We start from the raw sequence: 21399 nt of genomic DNA, 5'->3' as shown, positions 1-21399 counted from the left end.
ATTAACACTTTTACTTAGAAGGGCGCATTAAATTGATCAAAATTGACAGTCACATTGTTTAAAAAATATATATATTTCAAATAAATGCGGTTCGTTTGAACTTTCTATACATAAAAAAAATCCTGAAAAAAACCCCATCATGGTTTCCACGAAAATATTAAGCAGTATAACCACTTTCAAAATTTATATGAAATAATAATAAAAAATAATAAAAAAATAAATAATATATTAATATTATTATATATAGTAAAAGAGAAAACTGTTATTTTAAGTTGCAATAATGTTTCACAATATTACTGTTTTTACTTAATTTTTTTAATCAAATAAATGCAGCTTTACTGACCCCATACATTTTGAAGGGTAGTGTAGTTCATTAGGCTGTAGTTCATATGTCCATTGTCTTAATCTTTTTCTTGTGTTTTTGAAGTTAAACTTTAGACTTAGGCCTGGTTTCACAGACAGAGCTAAGATTAAGCCAGGATTAGGCCTCTTTAGATGAATTAAAGAGTCATTCTTTAGATTAAACTCCCTTAAATTAGGGATTTTAAGTAGCTTTTATAAACTTGTCTTAGAAAAAAACATTACTGGTGTGCATCTTGAGACAAAACTATGGAAGCTTGTTTCCACCACAGAATAAAACATTAAAAAAGATAATTGTGACTTTTTATCTCACAATTGCTAGTTTAAATCTCGCAATTCTGTCTTTTTCTTTTTCTGGCTCAGAATTGGAAGATATAAAGTCAGAATTGCGACATATAAACTCACAATTGCGTATTATAAAGTCAGAATTGCGAGATATAAACTCACAATTGCGAGAAATAAACTGTCAATTCTGACTTTTTTCTTGCAATTGGCGAGTTTAGATCTCGCAATTCTTTTTTTTATTTCTTTTTTATTCTTTAGTAAGCTTTACATAAACAGGGAACCATTAACAGCAATACGATATGTTGAAACAAGACTTCACATTGCCCTCATTCCTGAAGGTTAGTCATACAAGTACAAGTCATACATGTTGTACTGAATACTTAAATAAAACGTATGAATACATAAACGTGAGGAAAGAGAAAAATAAATCAAATAAAATTACTAAGTAAAATTAACTTGATAAGAATGCATACAAATCATACATGCGTATACATGTCATATACCTATATATATATATATATATATATATATATATATATACACACACACACACACATACATAAAGATAAACTATATGTACATATATAATTATACATATGTGCAATACTTACACATCCATAATTCCATATATACGTATACACACACACATACATGTATATACATTCATACATCTATTGGCACGCATATTCACACACTCGTACCATGTGCTTACATACTTGCAACAATCCACTTACATCTGTATTCATGCACATGTCTGTGTAAAAAAAAAAATTACTCTAAATAAGTAAAAGAATATATGAATGGAAAGAAAAACTGTAAATGAGACTTCTATCTCAAAGGCTAGTACTCGTTCCCTTTGACATTAACTTATAAATGAATGTAATTAGTTATATCTCGCAATTCTGAAATTTTTTCTCAGAATTGTGAGATATAAAGTCGCAATTACCTTTTTTATTTTTTATTCTGTGGCGGAAACAAGCTTCCATACAAAACAATGGCACTGACATATTTTAAGATATGTCAGTGCCAGTTACTTTCAGTTAAAACAGCTGAAACATGCATTTTATTCTGGGACTAGCTTAAGCCTTGTCTGTGAAACCGGGGGTAAGATGATTATAGTAGAGACTCTTGATCAATATATTGTGTAGGTAGTGTCACTGTTTTTACAATATTTTTGTTTGTGTTTGTTTTTCAGGACTCTGATTCGCCCCGGCACTCCACTGCCTCCAACAGCTCTAACTTCAGCAGCCCACCAAGCCCCGCCTCCCCACACAAGACAAAGTCCCTCTCACTGGAGAGCACAGACCACACGGGGTGGGACACATGATGGACTCAACGGTGAACCAATCACAACAAACTCTGAGTCTGCCTGTAACAGTGCTCCGCCCCCCTCCCATACAGTCGCACCCAGGCACTACAGGCCCCTCCCACCTAATTTGCATAAAATATCACCACTGGGGAACATACAAGGGAAAAACCACACCAACATGTGAGCGTTTGTATGTGCGCGTGGATGCGTGGTTGTTTGAGCGGCGACCTCGCAAAGCTGATTGGATGAAAAAGTGGAGGCTACTAGTTCTGGATTTAATCGTTACTGGCGTTTGTACATAGACTGGGTTAGGGGTGAACTTTTATTTATTTATCATTTAGCCATTTCAACGTGGAAAATACTGTCACGTCCCTCACTCTGCTCCTCAGCTGTGGAGCATACGGGAATGATGATTCCATTCTAGAATCCCACTAATTTACCAGGACAAAATTGCAATGATGTATATTTTTTATTTGCTTTTAAGTGATGTGTGCGGTGATTCGTCTGTTACTTCAGCTAATGGAATATCAGGCGACCTCATCTATTGCTTCCTGTCCTATATTTGTAGGAATTTATAGAGGCTTTCTGACATGATGACATCTTGGGATCAGCTACCATCATTATCGCCAGTCTCCATGTAATCCGAACCTTCCGTGAAACAACATGACCTGTGAAAACACATCACAGTAATGTACATAGGTTAAAAGTATAGTATAATATATAATAAGGAAATATTGAAGAGATAAACTATGTGGAAAAAAATCTCACTGCTTTTATTTTTAAATAATTATTTTAATATACTCGCACCAAGACCATTTAAAAAAAACTTCAGTTGCGTCAGTTCTTTTTTTAGATTTTTATTTTGTTTTATGAGACAATACTGCCTTGTGTATTTTTATTTCGTTGAAGATTTTTTGTGAGACACAAGCCATGCTGTTTTACTACAAGTGTGCTTTAAAAAAACAAAACAAAAAACTGCATAAAGTCCGCCGGCTTCACTTCTGCTTTATCAGATGGCAATACACGCATTGACCGAAACTGTACAAATATCATATTTCTGGAACTATTAGGTCCAAATTGTTGAACTTGTCCAACATGTAATTTGAGATTTGCAGACAGACAAAAGCCACTTTTTGTTTCTGGATGGTTTCATGGTTACAGTATGGGAAATAGTCAACACACTTGGCTTCACGCACATAGTTTTGGAACTTTCTACCCTGGAAAAACTAGTTTTCAGAAAATCTTTTCATGGATAACAGTAATTACATCCCGTTAAGTGTTAAAACATTCACCGCTGCTATTAAATGTAAGGTTAGACTTTACCATTAAACTATATTACAATAATCTGCTCCCACAAAACCAGTATGTATTTGTCATTATGTAGTTTTTAAATTGTTCCAAGGACATTTATTCCATCCAAAAAAAAAAAGAAGGAAAAAGAATAGTTTAAAACTCAGAAATCGCATGTCTAATGAGCAACACAGGCTTCACTTTGTTCCTTATTCTGTTTGTAGTTGATTTGATTTCGTTGCACAAGTAAGCGAGCTTCTGTTAGGTCCTCACGTCTTGATTTCTGCACCAGGTTCACATCTGTTCATTCCACAAATGGGGAAACTCACTGAATTGGATCATTTGTTAAAAGGTTTACAGTAAATTGGCTCAGTTTTGCAGGATCATTCCAGTAGTAAGTAACAGCAAGCAGACGTTTGGATGGAAACCTGCATTTCCGTAACCTCTTACACGCACATTTATATATGAGCTCATTCTCATCTCAGTGGTTTCTTTTTTTTTTTCTCTTAGGATATGCTTTTTAATAATTTGTACAGTTTTGCTTGTCATAAATGTCCATTCCATATGTTTAATGGTTGTATTGTTTCTCACTCACTTGAAAAAGGTGGATATCACTTCAAGCTATGAGGAATCGTTTTGCACAGATGTATTTAAGGTGAAAGGTCAATCAAAGACTGGATAAACTGGCCACTATGCATATATGGAGACGTTACTATATTAACCTGACGCTGATGTATTCAATAAACGGAGGGAAATGACACACATGGATAAGAATGTGTTAAGACTGGTGATGTTTTATTTTGTACATATGCACATAAAACACGTTTATATATATAAAAAAAAAGCTTTTCACAGTTTTCGGTAATTGACACGAAAATGACTCGACTAATTATCAGTGCTAAAACTCAACAGAGAAGAGCTTGGTTGTAAAGTATATGCCAATTTCAAATCGAAAAAATCCTACAATATCTATTCTAAAATGACTGATGTAAAATGTTTTTTTTTAACTCATTTTCTTTAAATTCAGCTCTTTACACTTAAAGGGATATTTCACACAAAAATGAAAATGTTGTCAGTTTCCGCAGCTATTGGGAAACATGAGAAGTAATGACCCCCCACACACAAAAATTCCCCTCCCACGAATATAATACGACTTGCAATGTAATGCACTTGGGTCGTTTATGTTTTTTTATGGGGCTTTTTTTTTTTTTAAACCACTGTTCACTATTTACTATCACTGTATGGAAAAGAGAAGCTTGGGCGTTCTGCTTTACTTTTCCTTTTGTCTTCCGCAGGAAAATAAAGTGAAAAGGGTGAGTAAAATGACAACAGAATTTTCATTTTTGGGTGAACTGTCCTTTGAAACTTGACCCAAATGTGCAGGATTTCAGTATCGATCACTAGTTCTGTTCCACAAAAAGGTCAAAAGTGCAACAAACAATGGGAAGAAACATTCAAAACTGCATCTGTAGTGAAACAAATCAGAATGCTCAAATCGTGGGAGTATAAACCGGCAAGCGCCTCAACACATCACAGGATGATGATGTATCAAAAGCCCTTACGTTTGACCCTGTTTATGTAGGAACCGAGAGGTAACACACAGATTATACTCAAGAAAAGCTAACACAACATACACTACCGTTCAGTTTGGTCGAAGATTTTGAAAGAAGTCTCTAATTCTCACCAAGATTGCTTTTATTTGATCAAAAGTACTGTAAATAGAAATATTGAGATTATATTTTAAATGTAATTTATTCTTCAGATGGCAAAGCTGAATTTTTTAATGTCACTTGATCCTTCAGAAATCATTCTAATATGTTGATTTGGTTCTCAAGAAACCTTTTCCTTTTTAAAAAATTTTTGACGCATAGAAAGTTCAAAAGAACCGCATTTATTTGAAATATAAATCTTTTGTAACATTATAAATGTCTTTACTGTCACTTTTGATCAATTGAATGCATCTGTGCTGAATAAAAGCTTTGATTTCTTTAAGAATAATAAAAAAAAACGTACTGACCGCAAACTGTAACGGTAGTGTATGTCATTTTTGCACAGTTTTACACAATTTCAAGTGTTTGGCATCCTGATCAACTGATCTTATTTAATAGTCCATTTCGTTCCGTGTAGCTCAACTAGCAGCGCAAGGCGCTAACAACGGCAAGCTTGTGGGTTCAATTCCCAGAAAATGCACATAGTTGCACTTTGTAGTCTGAATGCTCTCATATTTGTGCGATCCATCGTGAGGAGTTTTCAGCAGAAGAGTCCATGTTCTCTTTACTCATTTGGTCTCTATTTGTCGGCACGTTAAAGTTCAGGCCTTGGTCGCGTCCTGCTCTACGACGCGGTGAATGCCGTTGCCAGGGCTGCTTTGGATGGCCTGCGCAGTGATGCTGAGGTCCCGCACGCTGCTGTGCCGTGATTGGCTCTCCAGGCGCTGCAGGCTTCCGTGCCGTGATTGGTTGACGACGCAGTGCTGGAGCGGATCATTAAGGCGCAGGGTGCTTCCCTGAGGGACACGCTCCTCCACACCACGGTAACTGCAAGCTGTGTACCTGAATATGGGAAACAGAATGAGATTCAGTGATGCTTAGATCTGTAGGTTTCATCCAGCTGTGCCCAATGGGGGCTCAATCATCCTGGGACATTTGCTGAATTTAGTAGGTTTAGTAGAAGTAGAAAATTCACTCCATCTATTTGTATAGGTCCTATTTTGAATGATTCAATATGTCTCTTATGCTCGCATTTATTTGATAAAAAATACAGTAAAAACAGTAATAATTGTGAAATGTTATTACAATTTAAAATGACTGTTTTCTATTTTAATATATTTCAAAATTGTATTTATTCCTGTGATGGTAAAGCTGAATTTTCAGCTTAACCTCCAGTCTTCAGTCACGCATTCTAATGTGCTGATTTGCTGCTCAAGAAACATTTATTATGAATATCAATGTCAAAAATAGTTCAACATTAATAATAATATTAACTATTATTAGCACCAGTAATGGAAAAGCAAATCGGCATATTAGAATGATTTCTGAAGGATCATGTGACACTGAAGCCTGGAGTAATGATGCCGAAAATTCAGCTTTGCCATCACAGGAATAAAATACATTTTAAAATATATTAAAATAGAAGATAGTCATTTTAATTTGTAATAATATTTCACAATATTAGGGCTGCATAACGATTAATCGCAACTAATTGTTTGCAGAAGAAAAGTTTTTGTTTACATCATATATGTGTGTGTGCTGTGTAAAATAATTATGTATTTATAAATACACACACATGCATGTATATATTTAAAAAATATTTACATGTTTATATAAATTTTTATTAGGGCTGTCAAAAGATTAATCGCGATTAATCGCATCCAAAATAAAAGTTTGTGTTTGCATAATATATGTGTGTGTACTGTGTATAATTATTATGTATAAATACACACACATTCATGTATATATTTAAGAAATATTTGCATTTATTTACTGTATATACATTTATATAATTTATATTATATATAAATATTTTATATATAAATATAACCAATTTTTCTTACATATATACATGATTGTGTGTGTTTTTATATATATAAATAATTATACACAGTACACACGCATATATTATGCAAACACAAACTTTTATTTTGGATGTGATTAATCACGATACATTTTTTGACAGCCCTAATTTTTTTATTTAAATATATTTTATATTATATATAATTATAAATACTTAATATATAAATAGATTTTTTCTTAAAATTATACATGCATGTTTGTGTATTTATATATACATAATTATTATACACAGTACACACACATATATGATGTAAAGAAAAACTTTTATTCTGCAAACGATTAATTGTTTTGCAGCCCTACTCAATATTACTGTTTTTAGTGTATCTTTGATTAAATAAATGCAGCCTTGGTGAGCATAAGAGATTTCTTTCAAAAACTAGAACAAATTTCATTCACAAAATTATATGCATTACCGGTATCTATTATCTTTTTATTCAACAGTGACTAATTGGAATTCAACAGATTCACAAAAACCAGAGCAAAATGTGACAAAAAGCCCTAAGATTCCTTTCACACTCAAATCAGCACGACTATGAATGTAATGCGTCACCTTCCGTCTCGTGAGCGGTGCAGGCTGCCGTGGAAGCTGCTGGATTTACTGCGCACGCTGCTGGCGCGGCTGGTGCTGGCGCTGGGCGGCTCGTCCAGCATGGCCAGGTGTGTGGAGGAGGCGTGAGTGGAGGTGCCCTGCGTGGACGTGCCTCTAGACTTCCTCACCACCGGAGTGTTGGCGTCCCGGAGGAGGAGCTGGGTGAAGTCGGGCTCCTGCAGCACCTGCCTGCTCTCGTGCACCGCTCTGCTGAGGGGGGGCGGCAGAGAGGGGAGCGAGCGACAGACGAGTGAAGGAAGAGAGAGGGGGAAGGCGGAGGGGAAATGAAGGAGGGAGGGGGGAGTGGGACAAGGGGAGGGTGAGGAGGTTAATGCCCTGATATAAGGGACAGGGGTGTGTAGAGAGCAAGCCTTAACACTAACCCCTGTGAGGGAGTACACACTTACTGAACTACTTCATTAAATATCCGTATTGCATACACAAATGGAAGAAATTTATCAAAATGTATATGACTGAATTACTGTTATTTGTGCATAATATATCAGATGCACAATATATCTACCATTTCTGTTATTGGATGATACTAGAGATATTTGATAATTATTCATGCTTATTTCGATTATCTTTAGCAAATCATTTTTTTCAATTCATTTTTCATACTGTGCAAAATATATAATGTTATGATTCCTACATAATATAATAATATGTACTGCCGTTCAAAAGTCTTATACCAAGGCTGCATTTATTTGATCAAAAATACAGTAAAAACATTAATATTGTGAAATATTATTACAGTTTAAAATATTGTAATTGTATATTATGATTTTTCTATTTGAATATGTAATGAAAAGGTAAATGTGTAAATAATGTTAAAAAATAGCTATCATTACAGTCTTTAGTGTCACATGATCCTTCAGAAATCATTCAAATATGATGATTTGCTGCTGAATAAACATTTCTTATTATTCTCAATCTTAATATTTTTGTGGTAACATGTTTTGTTCAGGATCCTTTGATGAATATAAAGTTCAAAAGAACAGCATTTATTTGAAATAGAAATCTTTGTTTAACATTATGAAATGTCTTTACTGTCACTTTTGATCAATTTAATGCATCCTTGCTGAAAAGTATTCGTTCCTTCCAAAAGAAAAAAAAATCTTTCTGACCAAACATTTGAACGGTAGTGTATTTAGACTAAATAAATAAATCCATAAAAAAATTCCAGCTCTATCTTTAAAATGATTTTTTAGGCCATTATCAGTTTGTGTTTCTTGGAAATCAAACCCATGACCAAAGACAAAATATGTGCATTACACTGTAGGCCTAAACAATAATGTTAGAGCATTTCATGAGACTCACTCTTTTTTGCGATGCCCGTTGAAGAAACTGGCCCACTCGAAGCAGGTCTTTTTACTGCCGACCCAAAACACTGAGGGGATGCCCACCACCAGCATCATCAGGTACTTGATGAGGAACAAGGCGATATCTGGCCTGCTCGTCTGTTCCACCTGTGAACATTCATTCACACACATATGCAACATAAGAAGAGGAGAAACTTGATTTGTAATCAGGACATTCTTCCCTTGCGGATCTCCGTGTTTGCTCATAACCTCATGAAGTGTGTGTGTGAGTGTATTTCTGGATGTCAGTTTAGCCCTGGGTTGTGCGTGTGCGATTGTGTGGATAGGAAGTGCTTTATCTCAGATCACTGCACAATTGCCAAAGGCATAAACACAACTACAGCCAACACAAATGTCTGTCCTCCTCTTTATCTAATACACACATGCTCTCTCTCTCTTTGTGCTCTGGATGGAACATTTCTTCTGCTCTGCTTTACATTCATATACATTTCTGTTATATCTCTTTTAATGTCCATAGGAAAACACCTAATGATACAGTCAATTCGTAAAATTATATTTCATTGCATAAAAAATATCAAATCAAGTGAAAAAAAATTCTAGATCTAGACATGTCACTATTTTGACTAAATGTAACATTACCTTTGTCTTTATTTTGACCAATATTTTTTATAGTTTAATCAAATGAAACCTAACAAATGCTGTTTGCTTATATAGCGGCTTGTGCTTTCTTGCTTTAAAATATCCCATCTGGTTGTTTTTTTGTTATATAATGCAATATAATTCTAAGATTTATAAATTTTTAGTGTGTCCAAATACTTTGTGTGGCCACTGTATGATGACATCACTTACTGCAGTGCAACTAGAGATCTGCTATTTATAGCAATACACTTCATAGCACTTCATGCAGTTCTGTTACAGATATAACATGACACATGACTGTCCTTTTCTCTTCCTCTCTCATTAAAAACAGTCCCACAATCGCACGCTGCCTCAGGCATGCACACACACACACACACGTGCACGCGCACACGCACACGGATAAACATCATTACTGAGTTTTCATTGAGGTGAAGCTGAAACTTTCAGTCTTTTGGTTTTTAGTTCTGCTTCAGTTGTTTTGCATCATGTTAGACGTGAGATATATTCAGTGCAGTTGCGGCTGTGTGGTCAACTGGGATATGCAGCTGTAAATGTCTGATGAAAACAGTGTCAAAAGGCATTTTTTCTAGACATAGGGACTATAAGAAAAGACTGTCATCTTTTTATGTTAAATACTTCCATTTAAATTCTATTTAAATTTACAGAAGGAAATTTTATCTCTTGATCTGAGCTTCATTTAAGGCCAGAAAGGAGTGGAAGTGACAACTGTTAAAGTGACCACTTAGTGACAACACTCAATATTTTATAGACTAAAACATTTTCTCTAATATAGAGTGAGGACAGAGTTGGCAGGAGCCTGTGTGTGGAGGCCTTCAATTATTCACAACAAGTACAGTAGTACAAATTCACTTGAGGTCAATGGAAGCAGAGTGTTAATGTTTGTTTTTTCCTAGTAATTCTGTACAAAGTTCACATAAAAATAATGATATACAAAATGAATGCATATTCAACCCTTTAAGACTTTTAACTTGCTTTTAACTATGAATATACAGTACAGTTAAAAACTCTGTGGTCAGTACAGTTTTAGTTTTTAAAGAAATTAATCGTTTTTCAGCAAGGACGAATTCAATTGATCAAAATTGACAATAAAGGCCTTTACTTTGTTACAAAAAAACTTATATTTCAAATAAATACTGTTCTTTTTAACTTTTTATTCATCAAAGAATCCTGAAAAAAAGTCTTACAGTTGCCACACATTTTTTTTCCAAGATTGATAATAATAATACTTTTTTTTGGGAGCACATAATCAGCATATTAGAATGATTTCTGAAGGATCATGTGACACTGACGGCTGGAGTAATGGCTGCTAAAAATTCAGCTTTATGATCACAGGAATAAATTACATTTTAAAATGTATTGAAATAGAAAACCGTTATTTTAAATTGTAATAATATTTCACAATATTAATGTTTTTACTGTATTTTTGTTTAAATAAACGCCGGCTTGAAAACGGTAATGCAAGTATTTCATAAACAAGTGATGTTACCTGAAAGGGGCAGGGGATGTGGTACTCTCGGCAGCGCTCCTGTACCCAGGTGGTCTCCCACACGGATCTGTGGCTCTGCTCGTACAGATAGCATCCAATGACAGTCAGCAGTGGCACCAGATACAGGACAGAAAACACGGCGATCCGGATCATGAACTTCACCAGTTTGTCCTGGTTCTCCTTCTCTAGGGGGATTTCCATTCGGACCCTGTTTAGCGCCGCGACACCGGCTAACAGCAGCACCACACCTACGACCACATCCAGTGCGAGAGGCACCAAGAGGAACCAGCGCAAGGCCATGAGGTCGTAGAGCCCCACGAAACAAACGCCGCTCATGCTGTCACCCTCGATTTTGTTCATGGCCATGAGGGTGATGGTGAGGGCTCCCGGGACGCCCCAGGCCACCGCGTGGAACAGCAAAGCCTTCTTCTCGATGGCCTCACTCCCCCATTTGGGAACGGCCGCCAGGAACCAGGTGATGGTGAGAATGACCCACCAAACGCTCCCTGCCATGGTGAAGAAGTAGAGTGTCATGAAGAGCAGCGTGCAGGCCTTGTTGTGGGAGCCCTGGGTGACGGTGGAGGCGCGGAAACGCCCCGGGCTCGCTGAGTTGCACGACACGCGATCCTCCAGCAGGAAGCCCAGAAAGAAGACCAGGGACACCATCATGTAGCAGACCGCGTAGAAGATGATGGGCCGTTCGGGGTAACGGAAGCGCCCGACATCAATGAGAAAGGTCAGGAAGGTGAAGAGCGTCGCCGACAGGCACACAATGGAAATGACGCCGATGAAATAGCGTGCGAAAATGAGCTCATCTTTGCGGAAGTACATGTTGGGGCAGGGAGGTGAGCAGTCGCGGACACCCATGAACGAGTAGCCCATGTCGGGCTCGATCTTCAGCTCTCGCGGGCACCAGAAGCCATAGTCCCGCTGAACCGGCGAGGGAGATTCCTCCGTGCCGTCGCTGCGCGGGAGCAGGTCTATCGCTCTGGGGTAAGACTCGTCACATTCCGGAAACCTAAGAGACAAGAGTCATTTCAGAATATGATATCATATCATAAAGATGTCTGAATAAAAGTGATCCTGTACCTGCTACACTCCATCTCATCTGGCCAGCTGACCCCAAACATGTCCATGAGCTTGTAGCAATCGCTCTTGGCTCGCTGGCACAGGTGCCGACATGGCAGGGTCACACGGCCGTACTCTGTGCACACGGGTGCGTAAAGGGCACACAGGAATGGCCGTATTTCAGTAGAGCACTCCAAGTTCACCATAGGATGAAAGGGCTGTATGGACAGACAAGAAAAATATGGAAAATAATTATAAATAAATAATTTTGGGTTTCATGGTTTCTTGATAAAAACTATAGTTTTTTTTATCCTGCATGACCCATGTCCAATATGTTAAATAGGGTGACCAAACGTCCCAATACAATTCCAAATAAAAGCCACGCACTGAGAGTTGCAATACTGTTTGTCTTCATACATAGTCTTAACCGCAGTTTTAATGCTAAAAATAAACACTGATCAAAATACATGCTGGCCTCTTATTGGCCTCCATCTACTAACTGCTACAAACAAACCTTATAACTGTAACTCTGACAAAGCATTTGGAGAATCCTAACCACTAAACAGAGGCACAATATCCACCAGGCCACGTCTATGACCCACACCGAATTTTATAACAGTCACTTAGTCACCCTTATGTTAAATGAGAATAAAATTTGATCTGTAGTTCTAGCACAGTAACGTACTTCCCTCATCTCTGTGAGGAGGCCTTTGTTGGGGCGGGGAGACATGCTGTTTATTGCTGAGGCCCACTTACACCATGAGGCATTCTGGGAGTAGTACCAGCTTCGGGGCCGGACATAAATATGCAAATCCCACAGGGGAGAAGCAGAAAGACTCCACCCAGGACCAGACAGGGAGACAATATGCCTCCACCCCTGCAGAGTAAGGGCTTTTGTGATGGTAGGGTGGGGGTTCTGACACCCCTTGTGTTGAAAAAAAAGGACCAGAACTTACAATCATTCACAGCCAACATGAACAGGCTTAACATTTACAGTGCTATACATTTAGTTTTTTAAAGCTTTTTCTGCTATCACTAATGGTAAGAAGAAATAAATAATGTAATACAAAAAGATGCATATAAATAAACAAATTAAATAACAACAAATACACCCAATTAATTACTATAATAATAATAATAATAATAATATTGCTATTAGGGGTTGGCTATTAAAAATCCTATAATAATAAATAATTATAATATACAGAAATATAACTTCTAGAGTTTAGTTGTTAAAAATGCTAATCATTTACCCACTTAAAATAAATAAACAAACAAAACAACAAACAACAATTAATTACTATTAAATACTTGTACTATTAAATACTTACTAAATTTAGGTATTTAAGGTTGGCTATTAAAATGCTATAATACATTACATACTTTTAATATAAAAAAATAATAATTTTAAAATACAAGTATGGTTTGGCTGTAAAATTTTTTTAAATAAAATGATTTACATAATTATTATTTAAATATTTTTGGCTATTAAAAATGCTATTTGTTAAAAGTCCCATGCCATGATGACTTTCATTATCTTTATAAACCACTGACTTTTCACGTAATATGGAGAAAATCCCCCAAGCTTTCAGGGTAAAATCCAATGATATAATCTTTAAAAAAAAAAAAATCCATCCTTTAAGTTATTGCAACAGTCCAAAACATTTATGATGTACTGAATGTATAATACATATCAATAATGAAAGCATTCAGTCACAGCCAGCACACTAGGCTACCACCCAAAATGTCTGTAAAAAGGGATTAGGATGGATATTATGCTTGCCCATTTTGACACAAAGCATCTAAATCCAGCAATCATTTCCACGCACCTAATCCATATTTAACGCAGCATATACCATTGAGATGTGCCACCAACATGACACGAGAAAGAGCCCGCGTTAAAAAAAAATGCTTGTAGCTTCCAAGCATTTTTTCTGTGTAAGGATAATTTGAATATTTTGTGGTAGCTATATAAAAGTAAAAAAGTAAAGCTATATAAAATGACATAAAACCTTAAAGTGATGGACTTTTATTACTAAGAAAATGTGAACTTCACGCTCCTTGATTTACCATTACTGGCATCTGCGGCTGTAATCGGGTACAAAAGGTTTTATGACATGTCTTACACCATTCTGAGCTCAATTGAGTGGACATACTCGAGCTTTTAGGCAAGATAAAAATAAAGCAAGTGTTATTATTTGCTGATCTGGTGAAACACATTATCTCATCATTGCTGTCACTCCACATTACATGCAGTGGTATGATCTGATGAACTCAAATGTGTGCATCTTGTCCACTGTTGTCCTAAGGGCAAACATACACTTTCTACACATTCATGTCTATTCCAGTGCCTTTGTGTTTCTTAAGGGCCTTGCGGAAAGTTATTTAGGGATATTCAAAACATACAGAGATGGCAGGCGTGTAGTGTACACAGGCACAATGATCGTTGCTTCTTGTTTGGGCAGAGAACATGTGATTCAAAGCATTATACATGATGGTTCATACAGCTGACATGCTGCATATAAGCTGTGAGAGATGTGGAGGCATGCCATATAATCAGAGACTTGAAACCATAATCCCCAGAAGCAATATGGTCAGGTCTTTTGTAAAATGGCTGGATCTGTGCGTTTTTACATATTTGGAGCATCGCTATTGTCGGAAACACAGATTAGCAAGTTGACTTTCAATGCAGCTGCCGCATGTTTGGGGCTGCTGTGTGTTTTTACGGTTTGCCTCTAATGAAAAACTCATTTATTATACCCTCAATTCAAATGCATTTCATTTATACCCTCCTCAATTCAATTCAAATAGCTTTCTCTATTTTTGAAAGGGACTTTTTGAGCCCTAAATTCCTTTAGCACTCCAAGACACACTTGTGTAACAATATTAAAACATATAAAAATAAATAAAAGGAAACACACTAACAATAAAATCAATCATTTTAAATTCTAAGCATGAGTTAAAGTACCAGTACTGCAATAATATTATAAAAAAACATTTGAAAAAAGTAAAAGATTAAGTGGTGATGACAATGAATGAATGATGCATTAATATAGCGCTTTTCATATGTACTACTGTACACCCAAAGCGCTTACAATGACAATAAATAAATAAATAATCAGATATACTGGTTGATAGTGTGTCTTTCACTGACTTATTCTTAGATCTTAGTTGAAAAAAGAAAACGGAAGAACAAGGCGGCAAACGGAAGAAATCTAGAAGTCACCTGACCATTTAAATGTGTCCATTCACATACACTTGTTCCTCCCTCTACCCATAAATCCAGAGTGCATGTGCCTTTCTCTGTGAACGTCCACTTGCTCATTGAGGAGGAAGATTAGGTCTCGTCCTCATAGTGATATTTCAAGATATATTCTTAATACCACATTACCAATTATTATTTTAATTGTATATCAATTCTCATATTCCCTTCTGACTGGTTTTCCCTTTTCTACCGGTCACTGTTTAAGGCGGTGAATTCAACAGCACTACCATGGTAACCAGCGATGCATAAACGGCCGGTTTAAGGGAGGGGTGTAATGGAGAGAGGTCAGAGTGCGAGTGACGACCACCTCCTGAGAGAGAAAGCCTGCTCTTTTGTTGCAATACAATTGGGATCCGTTTCCCCAGCAACCGCAGTACCTTGCGTGGGGGGAGGGATGAAGAGAAGAGAGGAGGGAGTGGAGAGAAACAGACAGAGAAAAGAGGGAAGAGGACAAAGACGGAGATATGGATGGGGAATAATGGTCAACCCTGCCATTCCAATAAAGATTGTCCTAATGCTTATTCATTAATGATTGTGCATAAAGGATGCAGGCTAACATATATGTTCATCGTTAATAGAATGAACAATCATGTTGAACCTTTTACTATATGCAAAACAATATAATTGTACATATTGAACGCATGTTTTTGCTTCTGTCACCAATCTTAGATATGACATCTCTGAAGAAAATGTGTGATGTTCAGATAACTTCAAAGTCATAGCACCTCATAAATATATATAAAAAATAAAGACTTTCCAAGCAATGTATAGCTGATATAATTTGGGTTGCCAGATTGCATTACAACCGCAGGAAGCCCTTAATGATCACAACATGGTAAAAACAACACGAGGACAAGGTCAAGGTATCTTTGCATGTCTGCCAAATGGGGGAGGAAGTTCATATTAACTAGATGTCAAACCACATCAATCACTGCTGCACCTGAAATGCTGGATATTATTCGTTTTACCCAGCATTCTCTTTGCATGGTCAGTTCAAATCCTCCCTGAACCTTCCTGTTATTACTGCACACAACAACAACAATCCCAGAAAGCATCCCTGTAGGCAACTGTCCCACTTCACAAATGAGGTTACCCAGAGTTCAGAGCAAGATGTTGCCACTGTCCTCAGTGGTTTTGAATCGGAAAGCAAGGGCGATCAATCTGCTCCTTATGAAGCCAGAAAAGAAAGAAATGGTTGGCAGCTGATGAAATGAAAGATTTCTGAAAGTCTGGTTTCCTTTAACTCAAGATGAGTTCATTAGCTATTATCATCACCTTCTAGTCATTGAAGTCAGTTGTTTGTAAAAAATAGTAAAAGCTACTCCTCAACCAAATCCTGGTTATTCAGCAGACTTTAAACTTAAAAGTTCACCCAAAAATCCCATCATTTACTCACCCTCAAGTTTTTCCACAGCTGTATGAATTTCTTTCTTCTGCTGAACACAAAAGAAGATCTTTTGAAGGATGCCGGTAACCAAACAGTTGATGAGTCCCATTATAGTTTCATTGCATTTTTTTCAATAGGTTACATCAACGGTTTGGTTACCAACAATTTTCTAAATATATATTTTTTTGTGTTCAGCAGCTTAGGTTAGATTTGGAATAACTTTCATATAGCTCAGCTCTATGAAAGAGCTCAGCTTTCATATATCAATCAGCTCATATAGGTTTGGAATAACTTCAGGTTGAGGAAATGATGACAGAATTCTCCTTTTTGGGTGAACTATCCCTTACATTCTCTTCGTTCAAAATCACGTGTCAATCTTACAACGGGTTTACTTTTTCTGTTAATTATACATCCTCAAAGTCATGCCAAAAACGCTCTGACCTATTAAGTTATTTTATGTGGTAATTCAAAGAACAAAATCCTTTCATTCTTGCAATCCAAACTAATCAAATATTTTCTTAAAGAATCATTAAATAACAATACGAAAAGTCTTAAAATGTATGTTTTAAGTTTTTTTTTTTTTTTTGTACATAGCGCTTGGAAAATATATTATGCACAGTGTTAAATGTGAATTGTGATTATCATTCAAATGCTTTTGAATATAATCCTTTGTGCAACAGTGGGTTTAAAAAGTATCATCGCTTTCTGTGTGTGTTCGCGCTGGCTACAGTGCAAAAGGTTATGTAACTCCACATTTCCACACAAATGTACACGAGGATGAGCAGATGGGTTGCCTCGGCTCAACTCCATCCATTAATTTTTCCTTATCTTTCTTCCTTCTTTTTAATTTTCTGTCCCATGACTCCCATCCCTCTGTTATACTGAGGCAGGACCGGAGTGAATAAGTTAAAACCTTGTTTTAAAACCTTGACTGAGGACAGCAGGTTTGAGATAACATTCACAGCGCTGTGTGTGTCCGACAGATACTCTGGCCACTGTAACAAGCTAATGCAGCTGTTCTCAGTTTGGCTCAGCCGAATACTGCGGCCCGGTAAAGAGGATTAACCATCGGCTTGAATCAATCCAGGCGTTATGGCTGCAGATACAAAGATTATAGAGCAATCAAAATAAACAACACGTCCAAGCACCATTAACTGCCCATAACATCAACCACTGTGGCTTACACTAGCAAGCCGTCGTAAAGCAACCTTGTTATATAAATACTTATAAGATGCTTATTTTGCCACGGCCACATGCAAAAGAGGACTAGGAAAATTGTTTAAAACTGCACGATACTTCAGAAAAAAAGACACAGCAAGCAGCCCCGTAGGACAGATTAAAGATTCATTTCCCTTTAAACGTTTCTGTAATGTGATCTGAATTATCTGCAGGGCACAAGAAAGAACTGGGTCAAATCGAAAACGACAAATCTTTGACGCTGTTGGAACATACATTTTGAAGCAAAGCACTAAAACATTCACAGCTAGCATTCGTTGTTTCGTGCAAGGGAAAATAAAGACAAACAGCATATTAAAGAGATTCGTGGCAAAGGGTTTCCCTGCATGTTTTCATGACTCAAAAGTCAAAAAAGTTTTTAATTATTTCTCTGCTCTCACTATTTTCCTCACTATTCAGGAAAGATTGATATATGAACGCATCCATATAAGCACAACCCGCATCTATACGACTGCTGTTGAGGTCACGCAGTTATTAGAGCATGATGATTCAAACTAGTCCAACACTAGAAAAAAAGGTACAAAAGCTGTCACTGGGGCGGTACCCTTTCAAAAGGTACAGCTATGTACCATTTAGGTACTAATATACACCCTTTATGGGTTTTCTGAGAGTGTAGTTTAATGTAGTGCAATTTAATGACATTGTATAAACAGTCAGCCTGTGTCATGTGGTTTACCTCCATGGCGAGAGCAGCGGTCTGCTGGTCATAGTGATTCAGAAGGTTGGGCATGAAGGTGGTATTGTAGGAAAGGCCCTGGCACATCCTTAATGTGATAGGCTCACAGGTAAACATGCTATAGCTGCCAGGAGCTTCCAAATTGATGGCCGTACATACAGTCAGCATGAAGTATAGAACCCAAAGGAGATCCATGGCATGTCCGTCTGCGCTGGGACTGGCAAAGGACGAAATATCAAGAAAATCTGAGCTCCGTCATTCCGTCGTTAATCATCTGTTGGTCGACACAAGACTGAAATCGCACGGATATGCTTCTCCATTTTGCTGTGACAGATCCATATTTTTCAGTGCATGTCCATAATCCGGCGTGGGTATGACTGAGGTTGCCATGCATTTATCGGAGGTACATTTTCATCTGTGTGAGAAAGAGCACCAAATGTCACATTTGAAATGAACAGGCTAACATGAATTATTCATGAATGCGGTGACACTTTAGTCAAACATGAAACATCTTCTGGAGATCTCTCAAGGCGTGGGAAATGGTTTCAAAGTGAACAATGCATGATCAAAAGCACTGCCATATTGTAGTGGCAGCAAATAAAAGATGCTTTACCTAGGGGAAACTTCAATGTAACTATGTGTTCAGTGTAAATGAAATTAGAACGTTATAACCTTAGGAACAACAGGATAGAACACAGAACACAGTATTAACCTGTTCAGAACTGAATTAGCCTATTCTCCATGATTTATTTCAACTCTAAATGCAGCCATTAATGACAATTAATAAAAATAAATGTTTATATAAAAATAAGAATATTATTGTAATGTTATACAATTAACTGTAATAACTTTAAAACTGTTAAACTAGTTTTAGGACATATTAATTTTGTAGTTATAAAAGAAGGGGATTTAGTTGATTTCAAAAGAAAATTGTCAACATAGAGCACAAAAAGCGATGCACGCAGGAATAGACACTGCGTCTAAACGGTTCACACGCACGCACGCACACACACACACACACACACACACACACAATGCTGAATTATTTTAATGATGTTCTTGATGCTGGTTTGTGCCTGACACCTCCAGTATACTAATTTAATTCCAATTTAATCCAACGCATTTAACGCTCATTGCAAACACACACAAAAAACCTTTCTATATAGGCTACCAGGAACTAGGATTTTACTATCACAAGTAACCTGTGCTAAAATGATTTTATGTTTTTTTTCTTTAAAGAACAAAACATTTTTTAAATTATTGCTGTCGCTTTTTCATCAAAAATTAAAATAAAGGCGCACAACATAGCCCATTTCTTCATTAAATCCATTGGGAGTCGTGTAGCAGCTTCGCTATAATGAAACTCCATTCAAAATAGGTGCATGGTGTACTCTCAAGGTGTATTATTCTTATTTTTACTAAAACTTGTTCCTGCGCCCAATTAATTTAGATTATGATAAAAAGTCCTTCTTACCTCTCGAGTTGAAACCATTCACGTGAGGGACCCCACTCCGCGTCTCTAACAATACGAGCCCTGTGTGTCTTTCTGCAGGTTTTTTGCGGATTTGTACGGGCGCGCGCATTTGTCGATGACGCGCGACGAATATTGCTCTCACTCAATATAAAAGCATATTAGAACTTACATCACTGGATTGAGAGTGAAAAAAACACTATCAGTAGGCAAAACGAGAATGACTTGGGTTTAACCACGGATATCATCGTTGCATTGGCCTGAGGCTGTTGGGAGCGAGGAGCGTCTCCGCACTATAGAGCTGGTAAGTCCCGCCCCCTCCGTAAAACCCCGCTGGACCTCAAAGTTGAAAAAGCGTCAATGCAAGTGAATGGGAGAAAATAATTATTTTCTGGTCCCGTTTGAATTGTGCCATGAATGTGAACATATGTTGTCTGTGAATTTTTTATATAATCTTTCATGTTACAAGTTTGACAGTATATGGTATGATTCGTCGGCTAGCAGTTGTGGAAAAGACATAACGAGAAAGACTACATGTCGCCTATGTGACGTCACCCCATAAAGTTGACTTACCCGTGATTTTCGCCAACCTCAACGGTTTTGTCCTCTCCCTGAAAGAAGGCGGTGAAGTGCACCAAAGACACAGCCATGTCTAGCGGGATCCGTGAGCTAGAGCCGTGTGCTAGTGGTGTTGACGTTTCAAACGCGTCGAAAGCAGCGAAGAGTTGTAGTCCACAAAGTGCTCTCACACAAAGTCTACCCATATCAAACTTCTACCCGCTAAATTGTAGCATTCTTCACACGAAAGATTATATAAAAAATTCACAGACAACATATGTTCACATTCATGGCACAATTCAAACGGGACCAGAAAATAATTATTTTCTCCCATTCACTTGCATTGACGCTTTTTCAACTTTGAGGTCCAGCGGGGTTTTACGGAGGGGGCGGGACTTACCAGCTCTATAATGAAATGAAGTTGGCGCTGCTGATTTGTGGATGCCCGGAATGATGGGCGTGTGTTTGGTAGTGGGAAGTTCGACTCATTTTCACGATTCGGTTCTTTCGAGCAGTTAATTTAGAAGAATTGGTTCAGAACGTGTCATTGATTCTTTTACGTCATTGTGTGATTAGGTCATCGCGTGTTTGCTGCGTGATATATTTACGTTCTAAACGGGTTGTTTTATCTACGTTTTTGTATTAATGATGTTTATTGTACGTTCATGCGTTTCAAATAGTTTGTTGCAGTCACGATTCTGCTAATAAAGCATAAATTAATTTCCAATCTACATTTTATTTGCATTTACATTAAACAATACTAAAATTAATTCATGTATATTTCAGTAAGTGCAGTTGATTAAAATCAACTCATAAACACATATTGTGTTGATTAAGCTTTCATACAATCAAGTCGTATACTATT

At 37.0% G+C, this 21399-nt stretch overlaps 2 protein-coding genes across 4 annotated transcripts in view; one reads left to right on the top strand and one right to left on the bottom strand.

Moving 5' to 3' along the window:
• Nucleotides 1-1978, top strand: part of cdc42bpab (CDC42 binding protein kinase alpha (DMPK-like) b) — a 65575-nt gene extending 63597 nt beyond the window's left edge. For all 3 annotated transcript variants that reach the window (XM_079639805.1, XM_079639804.1, XM_079639806.1), the window contains one exon: nt 1841-1978. In XM_079639805.1, coding sequence (XP_079495931.1) covers nt 1841-1972 — 132 coding nt within the window. In that variant the 3' untranslated portion in view covers nt 1973-1978. The remainder of the gene's footprint in view (nt 1-1840) is intronic.
• Nucleotides 1979-4024: 2046 nt separating this feature from the next.
• fzd3a (frizzled class receptor 3a) lies at nt 4025-20979 on the bottom strand. Its single transcript, XM_079639807.1, has 8 exons — nt 20935-20979; nt 19980-20269; nt 18506-18920; nt 11963-12159; nt 10874-11891; nt 8726-8874; nt 7367-7615; nt 4025-5796 (listed from the first exon to the last, which is right to left on the bottom strand). Exons 3-8 carry the CDS (start codon nt 18698-18700, stop codon nt 5556-5558), a joined length of 2049 nt encoding a protein of 682 aa, XP_079495933.1. The 5' UTR covers nt 18701-18920; nt 19980-20269; nt 20935-20979; the 3' UTR covers nt 4025-5555.
• Between the last annotated feature and the right edge of the window lie 420 nt (nt 20980-21399).

This window comes from Phoxinus phoxinus, assembly GCF_949152265.1.
Source record: "Phoxinus phoxinus genome assembly, chromosome: 16".
Classification (NCBI taxonomy): domain Eukaryota; kingdom Metazoa; phylum Chordata; class Actinopteri; order Cypriniformes; family Leuciscidae; genus Phoxinus; species Phoxinus phoxinus.
The sequence above is the reverse complement of the archived record's forward strand: the minus strand, read 5'-3'. Positions and strand labels throughout refer to the sequence as shown.

Bases quoted from the DNA above. Each gene is read 5' to 3' on its own strand.
- fzd3a (XM_079639807.1), bottom strand. From the start codon at position 18,700: ATGGATCTCCTTTGGGTTCTATACTTCATGCTGACTGTATGTACGGCC. The intron at 8,875-10,873 runs GTAACATCACTT...GAATGTTCACAG, and splicing joins ACATCCCCTGCCCCTTTCAG to GTGGAACAGACGAGCAGGCC. The intron at 7,616-8,725 runs GTGAGTCTCATG...GCCCCCCCTCAG, and splicing joins AACGGGCATCGCAAAAAAGA to CAGAGCGGTGCACGAGAGCA.